The 22,711-nt window shown below is 35.7% G+C and overlaps 1 protein-coding gene across 4 annotated transcripts in view; it reads right to left on the bottom strand.

Annotated features, from left to right (window-relative positions):
• LOC136259811 (uncharacterized) overlaps nt 1–22,711 on the bottom strand; it is a 43,128-nt gene that overhangs the window by 11,842 nt on the left and 8,575 nt on the right. For 2 of the 4 annotated variants that reach the window (XM_066053372.1, XM_066053364.1), the window contains 2 exons: nt 16,616–16,901; nt 1,018–1,754 (listed from right to left, as the gene is read on the bottom strand). In XM_066053372.1, coding sequence (XP_065909444.1) covers nt 1,018–1,754; nt 16,616–16,901 — 1,023 coding nt within the window. Of the gene's footprint in view, nt 1–1,017; nt 1,755–5,055; nt 5,290–8,328; nt 8,608–10,581; nt 10,661–11,912; nt 11,948–12,000; nt 12,313–12,457; nt 12,495–12,990; nt 15,111–16,615; nt 16,902–22,711 lie in introns of those variants that run through there. The other 2 variants (XM_066053384.1, XM_066053380.1) reach the window with 2 other exon arrangements.

Raw genomic sequence — 22,711 nt, 5'->3', positions numbered from 1 at the left:
ATATGAGACCCTGCCAGATATGAGTTGCATGGCCTATAGTAATAGTGTAGATTTGGGCAATATTTAGACTATGGCTTGTAAGGCTCTGATCACTGCCGTAATGGCAGCTTCCTGATCCAATTAGTGCTAAAATAACTCACTGGTAGGGTTCCTAGATGAATACAATCATCTTTATAATACAAGAATGCTTTCTTTACACTCTAGCAATGATTTCTGATGGCTGTTGTGACCGGAATCCAGCAAAGCACGTGACACGTGTGACAAAAAAATTGTCACAGGTATCTACCCGTAGGTATCTATTGGATTTTAAATACCTAATTAACGACTAAACTTCAAAGCATACTATGTGTGCCATAGTCTAAACTAAAATTATGAGGTGCTTCAAAAACTAAAACTAAACCACAGAAATTTTCAAAACCTAAAACTTAAAAGAAATTTTGGTTCTAAAACTCCTGTAAACCAGGATACTAAAACTAACTAAACCGCCTGTAAATTGAAGGATCTTTGATATTGCAGACAGTATCAGAAATATGTGTGGAGGTTCAGTATACCCCACCCTGTAGAGTTGACAGATGGTATCGTTGTATTGCATCTCATCCACTTTGTTTTGGAGTGCCCCATCTGCTGCAAGAACTGCTACCTCATTTCCTGCTATAGTCTCACAGTACTCTTGTTGGAGAATAATAATATTAAGAAGACAGTTATAAATACTACTTTTACCATCCATATAAGCACGAAAAGGTAGGCACATTGAAATGGAAGCTGTGTCTATGGACAGTGTCACGTGCTTTCCCATGTACTTTGCACATGTGTATATTTCAAAACTTGCTGTTTGCAATTGAGGATTAGCCAATCACTGGAATCATCTTGCAGACTGTTTCAAAGTATACTAAGGATTACGTACACACAACATGTACATACATAATACATACACACATACATGAATAGGTACAAATACATAAAGATAGTACATTTACATACACGGATACATGGTCACTGCATATACACATACGGTACCTTAATGTCAATCGTTGCAGGGAAAGCCGTCGTTATAGAAACATGCAGTGAGTGCACATTACCAAACTCTTTTAACTCTTTCCAAACTGATTTTATACTGTTGTTATCAAAGTACATTTCACCAGGTGAAAAAATCATCAATTTTCCAGATTTCTCAGTAACTGGGGCACGTTCAACATCATTTTTAAGTAGAGGATAGACATTCATTACAGTTGGATCATCACTTTCTTTAAAATAATTAGTATCTAAATAAATGAAATCCCTGACTGCTTTTATTACTGAACAATAAGTATATTCAATGTCAGTATGTTCCATGATTTCAGATTTTTGTGGAAAGCTGGGGTCTAAGGATAAGCAGTAATATGCTCTGTGATAACAATACTGATTGATAAACACCACTATTTGTGTTACAATGTGATCTGGAATAGTATGGACATTTCGAATAACTTCAGAAGGAATTTTGAGGATTGAGCAAATCTGTTCGTTAAAACTGGGTGGAAATCTTACAGCAACTGATTTGCAGCTGTTTTCAATTAAAATTACAACATAGAAATACTTTTTCAAGCAACTGCAACTAAGTATGGCATCTAGATCTCGCTGTTTTGAATGAAGACTACCATAGTCTACTATCAGAATGTTACGCAGATCTTCGCGCTCCTTTAAAAAGCACAACTCCTGAAACATTGCATTTTCTGAAGGTTTTGCTGGTGAAAACCTTTTTTCCATTGTGTAGCTACCTGCAATACAGTACATTTATATGTGTTAGCACATATGTACACAAGTACACAGAAAAAATTGGAATTTTCAACTAGAGTAGGGACCATAGCACATCGATAAAAAGTACTGAAACAAGCTGGAGTAGTGCATGATATTAAATCACAGTAAAACATACACAGCAGTATGAATCAAGAACTGATTGTAAAGCACCTCTGCAATCAAAATAGCCACTATGAAAAATACAGATGATTTCTGTTACGAAGGGAAGCCATCACATGCTACCGCCAAATCGACACTGTTCGCTGTCAACAAAAATGAATGGAACACAAGGGAGGACACAGGTAAGTCCATGAAGAATGCATTGTACGCACTGCGGCATATGCCAAAAGGCACCTCTCAGGCCAGAAATTGAGGCAGTAAAAGGCACCTCGAAGTGATGTCGAACAGTGAAAAAATCAAGCCCGTAGCCTTAGCCATTATCGAGTTATGCTTGCCTGAATGCATCAGTCAGTCAGTTACTCAGTCAGTAGAAAATTCCAGTAAATAAATATTTTTAAAATTCCGTAGCAACTTGTTGAAAACGTTTCGGGTCGATCCGAAAGCTTGTTTGGGCTTTGTTTTACCTAACCAATACTGCCTCATCGTCGTCAGGGAAAATTGAGGCTGGTTTTTGGGTGATGTTATTTCATAGGCCACACCTACTCCTTTATGGTCCCTACTATACAGTACTATTGCACTGTATGATAGTCAAATAGAGACATCAGACAAATTAAGCATACTACAGTATTTCCATATTATGCAACAATGCATTCTTCATGGATTTACCAGTGTCCTCCTTTGTGTCCCATTCATCTTTGCTGACAACGAAAAGTGTTGATTTGGTGGTAGCACATGATGGCTTCCCTTCGTAATGGAATCTGTCCGTATTTTTCATAGTGGCTATTTTGTTAGCAGAGGTGCTTTTCGAACAGTTCTTGATCCGTACTGCTGAGTAACGGGTTGAACATAGCCAACAACGAAGCGTAATGAATACTTCACTTTTCAGATGATAATTGATATAACTGGGACACGCGGCACTATTTCTTTCAGTATGCGGGAATTGCAAAAGTGCTTTTAGAACAGTTCTTGATTCGAATTGCTGTGTAACACGTTGAAGAACATAGCTGACAACGAAGCGAAATGGATACTTCACTTTACAGATGATAATTGATATAGCTGGAACACACGGCACCATTATGCGTGGGTTCATCAGTCATAATAATTATTTACAAGAAAAGTCAACAAACAAGTACACAAAAAGTTTGAAATTTTCAACTAGAATAGGGACCATAGCACATTGATAAAAAGCACTGAAACAAGTTGGAGTATACATAGTCCGTGATAGTAAAACAATAAGAGGTGTTATATCCCTACAGTGCTCAAGATACTGTAACGGAAATGCACAGTAGGGATATAACACTTCTTATTGTTTTAACGTGATTTAGTATCATGGACTACTCCAACTTGTTTCAGTACTTTTTATCGATGTGCTATGGTCCCTACTCTAGTTGAAGTTTTTTTTGTGTACTTGTAATAGGCAGTGCTATAATATGGCTATATGTATACATCAATTTTCAGTGTTGGGAGTAACACGTTACATAAGTAACGCGCTACGTAATATTATTACTTTTGTGGTAACAAAGTAATATAACGAAATATGCTATAAAAACAGGTAATATAACTCAAGTTACTTCACTTACAAATGTAACGCGTTACCTAAGTAATATAGTTACTGTAACGAGTCTAATATTACATAATATTATTACTACAAGTAACGAAGTTACTAATCTCGTTAGTTATCCTCTGAGTAACGCCTAGCCACAATGAAGTAACGAAGCCTACTGAATGAAGCTTATTCACCAGCTTCTTACTTAAAACACGGATAAAGCCAATCTGACCAAATATGGAGTGACACTTCTAAAATATGGAGTGATTTTCAGTGCTTAGAACTCTATTTCAAGTAGTAGTGCTTCCCAGCCGAGTATTCAAAGATTCAGGTAGAGATCACAATTCCTAGTGCTGATAAGGACATTTCCTTTGTGACATAATAGAACACCTTCCATCAAACAGGTCAGAAGACAGTAACCAACATCCGTATAGAAGTGGGAACTGTGTGACTTATTGTGGTGCACAACTTATGATCCCTTACATTACCTGGCAAAACCAGACCAAAATTGTTAAAAACCAGTGTTGGACAGTTACTTTTTAAATGTAACTCGTTACATGTTACATATTATTTACAACTGAACTATTTAGTTACAGTTACATATTACCCATATAATAAAGTAACTATAATAATATTACATATTATATTACTTTGTGTCCACAGCCTTAAGCTGTCACGTGTGAAACTACCACTTTATCACGTGACATGATTGTGTTGTTGGACAATGTGTAAATCTTGGTTATAAGTAAGAAGCTGGTGAATAAGCTTCATTCAGTAGGGTTCGTTACTTCGTAGTGGCTAGGCGTTACTCAGTGGATTACTAATGAGATTAGTAACTTCGATTTGTTACTTAAAGTAATAATATTTCGTAATATTAGACTCGTTACAGTAACTTCATTACTTAGGTAATGCGTTACATTTGCAAGTAAAGTAACTTGAGTTATATTACATATTTTTACAGCATATTTCGTTACACTACTTAGTTACCAAAAAGGGTAATAATATTACGTAACGCGTTACCCCCAACACTGTTAAAAACAGTATATCTACTTGTACTGGAAGTAAGTAAAAACTATTATGCCTCACCTTCACCCTTGCTTGAATTTATAACCGATATCACAGTAAAATTCCATGCATCTCATAATCTGTACAGAGTCTTCCCGCTACTGTACCACTGACTTTTATTTCGTTGTGATGTAGCTAATGATATTAATAAGCTTCCAAATGTATCGAATGATGCCAGATGTTTTAATATGATCTAGCATGGTGTCTATCTATCAGGATGCGTACTTGTAAAGTTGTCAACATGTTAGTTAACACAAAATACATCCAGCATAGCTAGCTGCTAACCGGCCATCTGATACTTTGAATTGTTTACCTATATTGTTGATAAAAACTATCTAATTACACTTTACGCTGCTAAAAGGATAGTTTCACACCGTTGATCATGAATTTAAAGAATGTTCGAGGGAATGTTAAATTTCTCAGTATCGCGACAGCTGGGCCACACCATATGGCAAGCACAGGGTGAAGCAGCCCCGTCCAAAAACAGAACATACACTGTGCAGCGAGGTTACACACTAGTACAATATACGGATCACCGATAATACACTTACAATTCAGTGGTATGAATCCGAGTATGATTCCAGCTTCTCAATAGCTAGAGTGATCCGGATAAGATCCGGCCTCAGGCAGTGCCAGTCGAACCAGCGGAACCGAGTCGTTGCGGTTCAAACTTGAGACGCTCGAACCCAGCAAGTATTATATACACAGTCTCTCCAGTCAGCAGAAGGTAAAGAACAATCCTTGATGGCAGTGAATGATAAAACCGCAGAACCAAGACAATAACAGAGGTGAGTACCCTAATCACGTGAACGAGTAAAGCCTGGAGCGCCCGCCCTTAAGCAATGTCAGTACTTCGTTAAATTTTTATTTTTATTTTTACAGGATGATAGTATCAGCCAAGTATCCTTCTGTAAACATAGTAAGTGAGTCCTCAGTCACACCCCACAAGTGAGCGTAGCAAGGAAATGAAAAAAAAAGTTTATATACCCAGAGGCAGTAACAAAAAATAGTAGAATAAAAGGTTAACAGATTTTATAAAAAGGGGCCACCAAGTGAGTCTACAAATGTACTACTCCAACGTTTCTACTTCACACATCATATTAGGCCTGGCTTAGGCTGGCTATTGTCCATGCAGTCAGTAAGGAATTGACCTGGCAATCCAGGGGTGTGTGTAGTAGCTATATCCCTGTGAAGAGTTGAGATGTACTAATAAGACCATTGCATTAGCTTAAGGCATATCCAGTTGACTTCTTTTTTTTTGTAATAGAGGGTATGCCAGAGGAATGTGTTGTATCTGACAGTGATTTCACCAGTCAGTCCAAATTATAATATACGAAATTAATTATATATGCAGGCATTAAACCTGGTGTGGTTTTATGAGGAAGCCAGTGAGAGGGATCACAAAGTGAGCTTCGCCATTCCACCAATCTGGTCCACACTTCTATTTCAATGAATCCAGACATACTCCAAGCTAGGCACTAGCAGAGTTAGGCTAGTTATAGTACATACTCCATAACAGTAACTAGTTACTCATTACTTCTATACCACGTACACTATTGGACAATTTCTTTCAAAAAAAATATCTAAAAAGTCAAAATGCATGCATGGCCCCAATAAATTTTTATTTTCATATATAGTATTTTCAGTGGAATATCCAATGAAAATAACCAATGAAAAACTATAATTTCATGGAGTATTCATTGGTAAGTTTCCAGCAGTGGATTTTCACAGGTTTAGTATATGAGAAAATTTTCTTGGCCATCCATTGAAATTTAGACTTTTCAGAGGGTTTTCAAAATTTTCAGAGGATTTTCAAAATTGTTTCCATTGGGTTTTCACGATAAATCTTCCAGTAGTGTGTAACATGCAGTAGTTACAGTTACTGTGTTTTTTAAAAGTAACTATTGTGACTAAATTACTTACATATGCTTGTTTGTTTACTTTTGTAACAAAGATAATTTCACTTTGTTACACAGCCCAAATCATGGTGTACGGTATTAAAATGTGTCTAGCATGGCACAATAATTGCAGCTCAGAATGTTTGGCTTAAGCATGATTTTTAACTATTGTGATTTGTTTGTTTTGTGGACAATTATAACTAGTTAGCATTACTTACAGTATAATTACTTTATAAAAGTAATACTGCATAATTTTTTTATTACATTTCTAGTTACTCCCAACTCTGTACCTAATATAATTCACTCATATTGTAGACCTAATAGTCCAGTCATTAGGGCAATTGCCTAACCCAGGAGTCTGAGGTCAGAGTTATCAATTCTTAATTTGTTTAAATTAGTTGGCTATACTTCAATGTGAAAAAGCCCATTCTCAGGATACTATACTCAAACCTCTTAAATTCTTACACATCATATAGACACGAGTTTAAACTGCAAATTACTATTACTTTTTTGCTATTACAACACAATAATGTGAGGATAATTGGGTTTGCTATGCATATATTATATAAAACTTCTTCTACCAGCATTTGACCAATAATGCATTCATAACAAGGAAGCGATATATGTACACAAAATGATTATACAGGTAACGAATACAAAATGCATAGGAAATGTTGTAAGGAAATCTAAGACTATCTTTTAGAATGAAGTTGCAGGGTCTGAGCACATTGCTATATATTGCATTATGATATTAAATTTTAAGTCCAGTAGTAATCTCATAGAGCACAGAGTTACATTGTGGATGGATGGCTGTGCCCTATATATACATCAGTTGAAACTAGGTCAACTAAAAATTATGGGCACATTTGATGCATCTGTGTGTTCTATATATCATGAAGTTCAATGGATTATTTTAGTAGCATAGCCATGCAGCACTGCTTGTATATATGTTTTATTCCAGTGCATGTAAGCAAAGTGGCCCCAGTTGTCCCCAATCAGCCTGTCAATCCTATGCATGCAGATGATAGTGATATATACCAATTTCATCTTTCTGCATAATAAAATTTGTGATGAATACTTTCTTTGATTTATCAAGGTTAAGAGTGATAAGTGAGTATGCTTGAACAGTGGCAATTAGCATACCTTGGCTATCACACTTTCTTGTGTGTGTAGGTACAGTATAATGTATATGCATTTTAAACTAGCTACAGTATAACACTCTACCTGCATATATCTATACTTTAATAATATTAATACATGTACATTATCTTCATTTTGATTAAGTTAATAGGTACCTATATAGCTTGAAAATTGCTAGATAAATGTTGGAAATTCTGCACAATGAGATAAGCCATGTGCACTTCAACTTGATTAGTTAAGTTTTACGGGTGTAAATATCAAACGCATAGGGCCAGTATACAAATAAAACTAGTAATAAAAATTAGCACAAGAATAGTGCAGAAATAACAATGTACCAGTAAGGGGGGATGAAATAATGATAGCTTGCTGGCTTGTAACCTTAGTGTGTTTCGGGAAGATATTTATACCAGTAATTTGTAGGTGAATAGTACATAGTTAGATGCAGAAGCTAATGCTTAAGATAGTGATAGCTATTTTAGCTTAATTTTCTACTTATTAAATCTTTTAATTTGTAAAAAAGTGGGTTGGCCAAGCCTTTGAAACAACTAATTAAGCTGATATGTTACCTAAACCACATACAAACTCCAGTGCTTAGAATAACTTGCTCAGCTACCGACAAATCCCGAGCTCCTATTATGAATCATATACTATAAAAATATTCTCTTACATGCCACATTAATAGAATGGAATAGCATCCATTCTCATCATGGCTCTCCACAAATACCTTTTTTGTAATATGCTGTATGACTATCACATTACAAAACAATTTCTTATTTTCCAGGGCACAGCTTATATATATGTAGTATATACTTGAAAACCATACAATGATTTACAAAAAAAGACAAATATATTATATACCTGTATTTTTAATTTACTAGTGCAAATGTGTGGTACATTTCTGCTGTACACTGTACTTCAATATTGGAAGCATAAAACACACAGTAATATATTATGCAACTACTATGGTTAATCCCGTACATAGGTTATTAATGTCCATATTACTGTAGTATCTAGTGCGTAGAAAATAATCTGTATGTCAATTTCTTTAATCAGTAGAACTCCTTCCTGATTAAAAAAAAAAACAAATACATAATTTGCATATGTAGCACCTGAGACAATTAATGTTATTTACTTATTTATTAAGACTTTACAGCTCACATGCTGAAGGTCTGTAGGACTCCTGGTCCTACAGCATGTTTAAAGTTGTTACATAAAGTATGTTTGAAAAGGAGAAAAAATCCATGATTGAAACCCAAACCCACAGCCATCCGATTAACGCTCAAACGCTTACAGGAGTCTGCCAGCAGTCAAAATGTCTTCTCCTTGTTAATTTCAAGTATTTGCATCCATAGGAACCTTAGAGAGTGACTTTATTATCTCAATATGTGACCTAATTATAATCAGGGAAAACCATCGATGTACAGACATGAATAGATTGAGAAAATATGTGATTTTAATCCTTGGGAAGACCAAAAGCTGCAAATTTTGATATTTTCACTATAGATGCAGCTAAAATATAACTAGTGTTTAACTTACTTTAGTTCATAGCTATTAAGCTAACAGTATCTGTAACACAAGCATGCACATGACCGTGCAAGGTTGGTGCATGATGGTCAGGTAAATGGTACGTATATTAAATGAAAGGTTATATGGAGTCTCAGGCCTTAATGGGGGCCACTCAAAGCAATAGGTACATGTGGGAAACTGTCCAAGGTCAGTGGCATTTCTAGGTGCCAGCTAGAGAATTCCACTGGTACATGTCTCCCAATTCCACTTGTGAAAATCAGCAGCCTGAACAAAATGTTTTATGTGCTTTTAAAAAGATAATAATGTCCAGGTGTGACCATGGAGGCTGGGGTTAGGGGAATTAATATCATTAACACGAAGTTGTTTCCATAATTTTTTAGTAGAGGAAAAAAGAAATTTTATATTATGTAGTGTAAATGTGTAGTGTAGCTATGTGGGAAAATCCCTACATAGGCATGTTACCACTATCTGTTCAATTTCAAAGTAGGGATTTTTCCCACATAGTTATGTCATTACATGTTTCTGTATTGACAAGCATTAAGCCTTCCCACAAGTCCCTATTGTGGGATAGCATTCACTGATTAATAGCTACCAGCACTCAAATCTCCTGTTTCACTACATTTTAGTGCTGAAATCTTTGTACCAGTTTGTTAACTTTGTGTTGTAGCGTGCGTAACTATGTAATACACACGTGGCTATGACAGCTTTATTAGAGTATCTCAATCACTACTTGCCTTGAATGAGCTTTGCAATAGAATAAGGGGCATGGATTTCCATGTCTAGTTTTCCACTGCAAAAACACAGCTGATTGCAACTAGATCATTAAGGGTATTGTACTGATCATTGGTGGTATGTTTTGATTATTTAGGGATGTGGTCAGACAATGCAATCATTTTATAAGTGCAGCTACTTGTATCAAGTCCACTTACAGTAGTTTAAGCACTTTAAATAATCTAAAGTTTCTCTAAGGAAAGTGCCAATGTGGAAAATTAATGCATCAGTATGGTTTCCTTGCAGGGGAGGTAGCAAGCTACATGTGTAATCATGCCCACCACCCCCTCCCCCTAAATAAACGTATCTCTCCGCTTTGTTTCTTTGCATACAACCATGTGATTAAAAATAAAAGGAAAGGAAAAGTGCAGAAGGCAGATACTTGCCAAAACCAGAAAATGCACATGCCACCCATGAGTTTGTTATTGTGGCATGAAATGGTGGTCATGCGCTGCTTCATTTGGCCTCTAGCCTTGCGACTGTGGTCAGGCTGGTGAGCAAGCAGGCAGACAGGTTTTGGCTTTTTGCAAAAATTCAATATTTGGCAGTGTTTTCTTGTTTTTAATCACTAAGTAAAAGTGATTTTTGTCATGTATGATGTTCTATATGATGGTTTTTAATAGTAGAATTTTGGGTTTCAGTCATCATTTTAGGGGAGGAACAGGACTAATATCCAGAACACAGAGTAACAATCTCAATTACGCAAAACAATTTTGCATAAATATCACACATATACTATACCTGCTGGTTCAGAAGTGCTGTGATTGTAACTCTGAGAGTTTCTCTTATCACTAGATTCATCAGTTGGTAGTGAAATAGACTGTATAATAGACAAGTACAAGGAAAAATTAGAATTTTAATAAAATATAGGGATCATTGAAATAAAAAGTAGCAAAACAAAGATATACAAGTGGACATTTACTCCCTAATTCAGTCTAGAAAGACTTTAGGAATTAAATGTCCACAAGTATATCTTCAAGTCTAGGCTACCTCCCTTGTTTCACTACTGTTTATTTCTACGATCCCTAAAAATTCCTATGTTTTATTTGTTTACTGCTTTTGTAACATAATTCTGGCACAGTGCATACCACAATAAAAGAAAGAATGGTGCCATGCTTAATGTTTTATCTGAGCACCTACCCCAAATATAAATTACATGAACCAGCCACTACACTTTGTTTTCAGCTATGTTCAGGATATTAAACAGCAACACACAGTATGAGAAGTGCCTATGCAAAATACGGACAAAGCCATCATGAATTGACACCTTGTGCTATCATCAAAACACAAAGGAGGACAGAGGCATACCACATTATTAGTATAGACACCTGGAGTGTCTATTTCTTACAATCCACTTGTGAGCCAGCTGAAAAATCCTGTTGTTCCTCGTAGCAGTACTGTTGACATCCTTTGACAAATCGTGAGTTTCATTAGTTATAACTAAAGCCACTGCAATCTCATACATGACCCCCATATTTACCCCTGGCTTTAATTTAAGACCCAGCATTTATTTGAGCCCAGCTGTAATACAGATATATGTATACAGTAAGTCGATGATGCGTTCATTGTATTGTGGTATTTCAGACTAAAGTGCATGACATCTAATAGTAAAAAACTTACAAAGCCCATGGCCTTTTGCCTGTGTGAAGGCATCAGTTAGTCAGTCAGTCACTCACTCATCCAGTGTGTCGGACAGTAGAAAATCCCACAGATTTTTTAATTTCAAAATTTTAGATTTTAAGGCACTTTTGGGCTTGGCTATACCTATAACCAATTGTGAGAAAGTGCAAACCTCTATTAAATTACTGTCTAATGTATTTTTTGCTGCAGAGGCATAATTACAGTACATTTTGCTTTATTTATTTATATTTTAGCCCAAAAACAAATATAAAACTCTTCAAAAAATGCCACACTGCAGTAATATTTGAGGATACACTGCTAATCACACTACCATTACTTTTAACAACGTATCCTGTACTTATGAACACTACATGGTGCTACTAATACTAGGTGATGATAACATACAGTATGTCACTTTAAAACAAATACTATCACTTAATCAAATAAATTACCTTAGGTAGTTGAGATGTAACATCACCTTCACATCCTACACAGGGATACAGCTATCAGAGAGTACCTTACTGTACCACATTACCATACCTTTAGATGAAGTAGTCTGTAAAGATGACTCCATGTTGTTAGCTAATGCTTCAACTGCAATGGTACAATGTGTCTTCATTACATCAAGCATTATATAAAAACTTTCAGTGTATCCAGCTTTCAAAGGCCGTGCAATATAATCCAGTAACTTCATAATCTTCTCAGATTCTCGATTACATGATTTGATATCAGATGCATCATCAACAGTGATAACTCTCTCTGTTATGAAGTGTGGTATTAGTGTGTGGACATTGAGAACTTCAGTTAATTTGGAGTAATTTTCTGTAAACACCGTTTCTTCTGGACATTGCCCTGATAGAATATATATAAAAGTCAAATCTATGTGCATAGCAAGTAATATCAGCTGGTGGTACAATACTGTATGTAACAGATGCTTAGACACTTATGTACAAATACACTTGCACATGTATTATAATTTTAGAAATGCATATCTTACCTGGAAATTTAATTTGTAGTTTTATATTATTCCGTGCCTGTACAAAAGAAATTCAACACATAACGTAATGTATACTTGTATACAGCACTAAGTGTCACTGTTACTGCACTATTGTCGTTGTTTAGGGCTTAACTTCAAACAGTTTTCTAGCTTGTTTTAAGTTGAATGGTGCCACTAAAGTATGGCTGCATGCTTGTGAGCTAGAGCTTTCTTATAAATACCTGAGCATGAAATAATAATGTTCAAGTGTTGTGCTTAGCACAAGATATTGGATACTCAAACACAGCCAGTGAGTCTCTCATAAAGGTAGCATACATGGCAGTAGTCGATAGCTATGCTCATGATAAACTGTATATAAATTACATTAGTGATAATAAGCAGGGCTTATATTTTAATTGCAAAATTATATTAACCTGGGTCAATAAACAGTATAAACAGAGATTATACATTGTAGTATGGAAGTCATTGAGGAAATATGAAGGGCTGACAATATATTATGACCTAAGTCAACACATAAAGATGAAATACCATACCTGTGATATTTTTGAATTTTCACACCACAGCTTGTGTGATTTTAATTCAGTCAATCCATGATTTTCACAATGTAATCCACGAGGAAGAGATTTTTGACCAGTCATGTGATCTGATAATAGAAAAATTAAACAAGGCTTGGTTTTGCAGTAAAAACCACACTTCAGATCAACTTTATTACATGAATGTGTGCTGATTTGCTGTAGTGCAGTGATTATTGTTTGTTGGACATCAAAATGAATGGATTCAGAATTCTCTTCAAATTCTGACTGAGTTACTTGAATTTCTAAGTGTGAAACTTTGTCAAGCAATAAAATGTATTGTCCAGACTCGGTTGCACAGAAAGCAACAAAGTTGGAGTAAATGCATCTCTTTCCAGGCAGTTCAACCTGGAGTCTCCAACTCTTGACCTTTTGAACTAACTGAACAACTAAACAACAAAATACTCCTCTTGGCAAAGTACCAGAGTTAAATTGTATAACAAATTCAACACCATGAATAGGTGGCATAGATTTTAACAAATCAGATTCTTCATCCTTGTAGGAATCTAATATTGCTAACATCAGATAATCTCTACTGTCGTTTGTAGGATATTGTGTGATGATATTTAAATATTTAAGCAATTCAAGGAAAGACTCAAGTTTAATGCCTCCCAGAGAATCTGTATTGATTTTGCCAATTAAAGATTTACTAAGAATGCCTTTAGATTTCAGATTATTCAAAGCCTTGTGATCAACAATTGTTCCATCAAACGAACAACAAACAAAATTTGTCAAGTTGGTAAATAGCCACTGTGGGTTGCAAATTACAAACTCATCCATGCCAGGAACTTCATGGAAATACAACAAAATGCCAAACATGTGATGAAATCTCAATGCAGCTTTAACTTGTAGTTCTGCAGTATCATCATCACAACCTGAGATTAATTTTTTGTACATTTTCACAACATCAGAAATGATCATGAAATGACTTTTTTGTCTGCCACATACAAGCCTAATTTCCATTTCTAATATCATCCAGGTTACTGGTACTTCATAGGTAGCTTTTTTATCCATAATGGTTTTGATCTCAGTGCGTATCCTATCTACTATTGTACCATCTAAAAATTCTTTCTTTCCAGCAACTGTATTGTCTACTGCAAACAATGCTTTTTTGTCATAGTTCCAAACTGATACACTACCACTGGGTTCTAGTTGTGCAATTAACTTTTCTACTTCTTTGTTAACTTTATCAACCTTCTCTTCTTTAACCAGGTCAAGGTGTGTTCCCACAAAACACAAATGAGACTTATAATCTTCATCATTTTCTGAAGGTGGTACTGGTAGTACACCTGGGAGGGGAATATCTTTGACTATGGAATCATTCAGCAATGCAGTGAGACATTTTATCAAATCTTTGTTGGTATAATTCAATGGATACGGTTCATAAGATTTGATATCATTTTTGTAATGATGCACTAATACTCGCTCATCAAATCCTTTAGCTCCCAATACATGAAGCATATTTAAGACAACAAACGTAACAGTAGCTGAAGTATTAACAGCTGGTAACATGTTTATGAACTGTGGTTGACCACCAGTGTCCAGTAATGTGAGGATGTCCCATACTGGAAGAGGCTCTTCAAATTCTTTTGTGAGATTAGGAGACTTTGAGTATAATCTTTCTTCCACAATAACATGTGCTGGTGCTTTCATTGGTGGTTTGTGAACTTTTGGCTGTGCCAGAGGTAAATCAGTTGACCTGCTATCTTTTACAGAAGCTGCCAGTGGCTTTGCATCAATATCAGTTTCTTCATTACATTCCACACTTTTTGAATCATCAGATGTGGGTTTAGACAGCAATTTGTAATGAATACGTAATTTGAGTTGATGAAGTTCTTCAGTTGGATTAAGATCAACCCACTTAGTCCCTTGTATCGTAGCCTTTCTTGATATCATAATTTGTTGAGTGTTGCCAAGGCCTGTACTATGGTACTTATCCTTAAACTTTTCATTTTTGAGTGAGCGAACAAAGCTGGTTTTTCCAGCCCCTGATGCTCCACAAAATAAAATTTTGGCATGCCGTACCTTCATTGTATAGCCACCTTTTTTTGCTTCATCCATCAACTGTGCTACCTGTTCATCTGAATTTACACAAACAAGTATACAGTTATGAATCTTGAATCTAATGCAACAATAACAGTAGATAGCAAACAACATCTTGATGGATGCATGTGGTTCTTTTCTTAGGTTATAATTATAAAGATGCCACTAATGTTTATGTATAGCACTGGTAGTCTGGTACCTGCCTACATACAGGACTTTATTGTCCTCTATAGTTAACTAAGAAGCAAAGCATTAAACTTTGTAAATAAGATTAAGCATCAACTTTGTAATCCTTGCAATTAGGTTAGGTAATCCTAAGACTGCAGTACATGTTGCTGTCAGACCTTCAGTGCTGGTCACTGTAAAGCGCTAATAACAATAACAATAATGCAGCGTACTATATGTATGTATATTAGGTATCTAATCATCATTCACAATGCATATGTATGGCATTTGAACATAGTGTAGTATCCTACAGCACATGCATTTCCAATTTGAAAATTAATCAATTATATAATGTTAGAAGAGACTCATTCAAAGTTATTGTTTGTGCTAGGGTCTCAAATTGCCAGCTTACAGTGGATTTGCCAAAACGTAAGGTACTGCCCCCACTTATTTACAGTATTATGATATAAATAAAAACAAATATGTTGTGTGTTGACAGCAACAGTAGAGGAAGAATCTAGAGAGAATGACTCATAATCCAAATTCAGGGATGAAAAAATGGTGGAAAACTGGCTTAAACTATAATCAGGGTGTGAGCAACAGAAAAGAAACACCCAACTTCTTCAGCACCTTATAATAGGTGAGTGACTTGGCATGGATACAAGAATTGTTTGTCTTGAATATTGAGGCAAAAGCTTGTCATATGTCAATACACTGAGGTGAAAAGATTAAGTGTATAGATCTCATAATAGTGCATGGTCAGATTTGTTTCTTTTAGGCATGCACTTTTTACAGTTTTTGGCCAGGCATGTGGCTTACTGCTGTGAGTCTTGATAGTCTACCCAAGTCAGCTTAGGAGTATGCATACCATATAGCGAGATTTTTTGAGAGGAAAATAATTACTTAGGGGAAAGTTTTTGCTTCTTTGGGATCTTTTACCAACTTAAACAATGCCATTTAGAAATTTCAAAAGGGACTTTTTTGTGAATTGGAACCAATCCACAAAAAAGTGAACACTTACCCTCAGAAAAAACCTACTATACAGTAAATATAATATACAGGAAAGTGTATAAAGGTGTGGCTTAAAATCAGTGTTTATAAAGTTGTGAAGTCAAAAGTGGCATCCAAGAAATGGCTATTAATGCGAATCACATTACATGGTGAGGCTGTCATAATTAAAATTGATTGCTTACTGCAACTATTTTGGTTGCCACTTTTGATTATATGCACAACTTTTAAAACCACTGCTATAATGTGGCTGTTTTGTCATGGATTCACATTTGCTAGCAGCCACACTGAAAACTGGATGAGTACAGTAAATTGTAGTCACGTAAAACAACTGTTTGAATATGTACTGTATATGTATGCTTCAAAATACCTTCAATAAATTTATAGTATCTTTTGTCATCCTTTCCTACATATTGTTTTTGAATGTTGAATTTAGTAATTCTGTAGATAGCTTTAGAAATTTTCTGATCTCCATAGCTACCAAACCGTCTCTCCTGGGTTGTGCTATCCAGTTTTAGAGTTACTCTACCACCAACAAGTTTTGTAGAGCGAAGATGATCAAGGAGTAAAAGGACATTATCATTGCTAGTGTCAGCTAAGTAGATTGCAAATCGGTAGAATTTGGGTCTAACCATTTCAGGATAAACATTAGACACCTGCAAATAACCACAAAAAGCTGCATACTGTACATACCGTAAAGTCGGTTTGTTAAGCACATGAGCTTATAATTTTCAGAGAAAACTTTTTGTAAAAATCATACTATCTGTTAGGCGCATATGCTTAATAAATAATTGTGGTGAGTGTAACACGGAATCACTGTGTTGTGACAGTAGTAAATAGTTTGTGCCAGTCGCCACATCAATGTGTAATTATATTTGACTTCATTTCTGGGTGAAATCCTTCATGATAAACAAGATTATCACTATCCAGATGGTTGATTTGCTGTATACATAGCGAAAGGGAGACCTCAAGGGAGACGTAAGTGCTGGAGGAGACATTAATTTGTCAGTACTTTCAGCTTTTCTTGCCATTTCTTACTGTGTGTAGCTTTGTTGCCGCATTTGTCCATGTGCACTTATCATCCACGGTTAGTTACAAGAAATGTGTATGCGCTTAACAGATGCATGCACTTAACAACCCGACTCTACGGTATTCACAGTGCTACACTTATAGATGATTTACAAACCAATTGACCGTACTAAGACTATAATAGAAAATTCTACAGAGAATTTATAGAAATCTTTTTCATTTATAATTAATTGCAGATGTTTGCATGAGTGAAATTTATCATTACTCAGTGTGTTACAGTCTAGGTACTTGTATGTTTCTCAAATAACACAACATAGACTAAACAACTGAATGTATAGCCTCAGGAGTTAGCAGGCTTAGGTTATTCTCTCTGAACACATGGCCAGACAAAGCTACAATGTACTTTAGGACACCATGCATATATAGGATCTAAGGAAACTGGCTATCACCAATTTAATAAGATAAACAGTACTACAAAGACTGGAAACATAAAGATGATGTTCTAGGTTCTACATGTTAAAAACAAATCAGACCTTTACTTCATTAAAACACTTATATACAAATGCAAGGAGAATTTTAAGTTCAATTAGGGATCATGGCCGGAAAGAAAGTAGTAAAACAAGTCACCTATACCTGAAGATATATTAGTGTGCCAGACATTTAACCCCCATGGGTATAGACTGAATTAGGGATTGTCCACTAGTATATCTTCAGCTGTAGGCGACCTCCCTTGTTTCACTACTTTCTATTTTATGATCCCTAATCTAACTTAAATACTGCCTAATTTTCCTTGCGCATGTTTGTTTACTTTTTTGTAACATTATTATGACTGGTGAATATGTACATACTGCATCAAAAAAAAAAAGAAGGATTGGCACCAGACTTATTGCATTTGTCTGAACGCACGCTCAACCCAACAATCAATAATATTACTGAAAGGTGCCAAAAGTGGCCATTATATAGCTATATATGTTCTATATATGTTCAGCCTGTTACACAATGAAGAACTGCGTGAGAAGCACCTCTGCAATTAATCCAGTCACTACAAAAAATATGGACAATTTTCGTTACAAAAGTAGGGAAGTTGGATCATGTGCTACCGCAAACCAACACCTTGAGTGTCAACAAAGAGAAATGGGACACAAAAGAAGACAAGGTTAAGTCCACAACATGTGCATTGCACATACTGCGGTATGCCAAAAGGCACCTGTCAGGCTGAAGCAATGTCAAACAATAGCCGTTATCAAGTGATGTCATCAGTTAGGCAGTAGAAAATTCCTCTAAATAGTAAAAAAAGACATTTTGTATCAACCTATTGGAAGCATTTTGAGTTGTACTGAAGACACATTTGGGCTTGGTTATACCAAACCAATACTGTCAAGGCACCATGAAGGTATTGTGAGGCTGGTTTCTAGTCAACATTTTAGCTGTAATGCATCATTACATACTATCATACAGTACAGTATTAACTGTATATTAGGGAACATGGAGGTATGCACTTTTTCACACTACATACAGATTTGTTGAGTGAGGGTCATTCCATCTCAAATCAACAAGGAATTTAGGGTTACCTCTCGGATCTTGACGAAGCTTGGTGTGTTTGTAGTACCTGTAGTACTCATCACCCATACAAATTTTTATCCTATATACCACATGGTTTCTGATTTATGGCCACACATATTTTGAATATTTCATAAAACTGAGAAATCAGTCTGTCTGAAGTTACAAAATCAACTATAACTTTGTACTGTGTTAATAAATAATTTCACAAATTGAAGACAGTTGATTAACCTTTCAAATGATGCATAGATTATGGGTTGAAAAGTACTTAGTTGAAAACCTTAATTCTTAATTTTGGAAAACACTGTTTAAAATTCTTAGTGAATAATCATTGGGTCATTTGCTAAATTTTTGTGGTGGGACTACAATGGGTTCAAGAGATATAATTAAATATGCTGTGGTATACAGTGGAATTTTGCACTTGTACCCCTCTAATAACCACATGTAATGCCAAGTTTGTCTTACACAATGGAGGAGTACAAGCACAGTACAACTTCTTTTAGAGTGTATTGAAAGACCACCTTTATACTACTTAATTATTTCTTTAATGCTTTAGCTCCAATGCAGCCACCCTGTCTAGTAAGTCCAAAAGATGGTCTTAAGTAGACATCCCTGCATGTACCCAGAAACATGTAGGTGTTTTAAAATTTTTCCATCTTTTCAGATTTATTATAAATCAAGCATTTAACATCAAGTCAATAAATCAATTAAGTCAAGTTGCAGTGCGCTTGTACATAGGACCACTCCACACTTTTACGTAATGTGTGTGGCTGCGTAGGTACAAAAAGGACACTCTACATGAAGATAATATTGTCAATTTGATAACCTTGACACTTGATACTTGTTATGGTCCCATTTTAATGGCATACATACATTTGATTCCAGACACTTCTTTACTAACATTAAATTTATCATGGTCCCAGGAGGGGTAATTGGAAACAGTGGAAATGGAAACTGGAAACGAAAAGTGGAAATGGAACGGAAATGGTCGAATTGTCATATAAACGTACACTAGAGTAAAACCCTTGTATAGTGGCCACCACTTAAAGACCACCTTCTTATAAAGACCACCTTCTTATAAAGACCACCTCCATACAAAGACCACTTTGTAATTAGATCTCAAAGATGGGTAAAGTATACTAACCTGATGAGACCACTTCATGGTCACCTTTTATAAGACCACTTCTTTACAAAGACTACCTCTCCACACTGTAATAATACCTAGGTTCCAAACATCTATTTCAGGACTTATCAAAACAGCTAGGTCAACTAAAAAATACTACACTCTTAGGGTCATCGTCTCTTTCTCATTTTTTGTTAGGTTGTAGTGTGCTAGCCACATTTCACTTGCATGGACTAAGGACTTGACACATTCTGGTACAAACTAAGCGATAATGGTAGATGACTTAAGTGAAGTGTGAACCAAAATATGGGAGATGACAATGACCTCTTCTATGAGTCGTGAAATACATGTTTGAAGCTTATCAAATATTACCATGTGGTCTTTATAAAAGGTGATGACCATGAAGTGACCTTGCCTATCTTTAGAACCTATTACAATGTAGTCTTTGTATAGAAGTGGTCTTTGTGCAGAGGTGGTCTTTAAAAGTAACACTAAGTGAGGTTTTACCCTAGGACTATAAGAGCCATGCTGTTTTGATAAAGTCATGAAATAGATGCTTGAAATCTTAGAGCTATTATTACAATGTGAGAGGTGGTCTTTATAAGAGAGTGGTCTTTATAAGAGAGCGGTCTTTCAGTGGACCATGAAATTGTCTTATAAGGTCAGCTCAGTATCTTTGAGATCTAATTACAATGTGGTCTTTGTATGGAGGTGGTCTTAATAAGAAGGTAGTCTTTAAGAGGTGGCCACTAAACAAGGGTTTCACTCTAGGGTACATTTATGCGATAATTTGACCATTTCCGTTTTCCATTTCCACTTTCCGTTTCCGGTTTCCATTTCCACTGTTTCCAATTGCACTCTCAGGGTGACAGTAAGGTTTCCCTGTATGTATACTGTACTTGCAACTGAGTAATTACTAAAATTAATTTTAAAACTATTTTACATCTATGCGCACTTTGAAGATCAGTACAAGCAAGTCTTAAATTCACACAAATATTATACATGCAAAATTTATGGCATGGTTAACATATTTATCTGCTTTGCATGAATACAGGACTCTAATATTCCAGTAGGTGTGAAAAAAAATTTTTAAATGCTATAGCATTTATTTTCACTCATTGAGTTACATGCAAATAATTTACATGTACATGGAGCCCTTCTCCTACATGGGACCATGATAAATGCTCATTATTAGAGAAGCTATACCAGTGGTCCAAATGCATGTATACCAAGTATCCTAAGCGTTAAGGTGTCATTTTTGAGGAGTTCCACTGTATCAATGCACCAGTCTATTTAACTTACACAATGTAGTGTGGAGTGGGCCTATGCAAGTGCACTGTGATGGGGTTTGACTTAAAAAGTACTTTTGACAAGGAGGAAAAATGCTCACATGTTTTGGACATATCGTGGTTATATTTTGAAATCAGCCCACCTCATTAAATGAAATGAAGTCATTAAATAGAGTACGTAGCTTTAAACCTAAGCTATATTTAATATTGCATGTTATTGTTGTAATAATTATGTTTTGTTAATGCAGGGGACAGCTGAAAAATAGCTTTAGCTGATGCTGTCTCCCTGTTTAAATAACTTTTTAAAAAGTCCAACTGTTTATCAGATCAGTCAGACAGGATGGTTGCATTTGATCTATAATATTAATGTAACTAAAATTAACAGTAGTATAAAGGTAGTCCTTCAATACAGGTGGTCAGGTTGTATTCAGCAGGGGTATAGAACAGTACTGAAAAGTAGGGGGGAGGGGGAAAATAGTGTGGGGTGGCTGTAAGTTTAAAAAAAATTCATTAACTGTACCTTAGTGTGCTTTGTACACTAGCATACAAGGCATGCCAATACTAAGGGGATCTGGAGGCATGCCCCCCACAGGAAAATTTTGAGATTGAATCTTCAGTGTTAAATCTACATTTGGATACTCCTATACAATGGTGGTTGATATGGAGGGGCTGACCGGAGTATAGAGTCTCTGGCAGCAGGGCACCCCCCAGAAACTGTAGCCATTTTAGCTTTCACCAAGTCTCAAAGTTCATCAAAATTAATTTATAGCAATTTTATAGGTACAATTTAAAGCATTTTAACTAAACACCAACTTTAAGTCAAAACTATTTAAAACAGGCTATTTGCCAATTAAAAACTGTTTTGGCAATGTTGACTACAGGATTAATGAACATATAGCATTAGTACAAAACAGCCTATAGCCACCTGGAAACACTTGATACAGTGGTAAGACACCAACTCTTAAAGTAAGAGGTCCCATCCCAGGGAGAAACCAGTTGCAAGATTCTTGCAAGACTGCAAGTGGCTTGCAAGAAACTTGCAAGAAAACATTTTCTGTGCAAGAATCTTGCACTTGTCTTGCATGAATGCAAGACTTGCAAGAATCTTGCAAGAAAAGAGACATTTTCCATGCAATGATCTTGCTTGAAGACTTGCAAGTCTTGCACATGATATCTCCCTGGGATACCTAGTTCGATTCCCACTGTAGGCAACTTTTTTTCATTTTTTAAAGCTGCTTTTAGGAACACATTTTTATGAAGGCCTTGACTGCTTTATTAGGGTATTTGATCTAATAGAGTATATTGATCTTTATCACGGTTTTCAGCCCCACTCCAAGAAGGATAATTTTGGTGTGATATGAGGGGGGAGGGGGGCACCGTCTATGCAGTCCTATAATATTATGGCAATGACTATCATTAAGATACTCAGATACATTAGTAAAATTTAATGGTGAAGGCATTTCAG

The sequence above is a fragment of the Dysidea avara genome, chromosome 1 (genome assembly GCF_963678975.1).
Source record: "Dysidea avara chromosome 1, odDysAvar1.4, whole genome shotgun sequence".
Lineage (NCBI taxonomy): Eukaryota > Metazoa > Porifera > Demospongiae > Dictyoceratida > Dysideidae > Dysidea > Dysidea avara.
The sequence above is the reverse complement of the archived record's forward strand: the minus strand, read 5'-3'. Positions and strand labels throughout refer to the sequence as shown.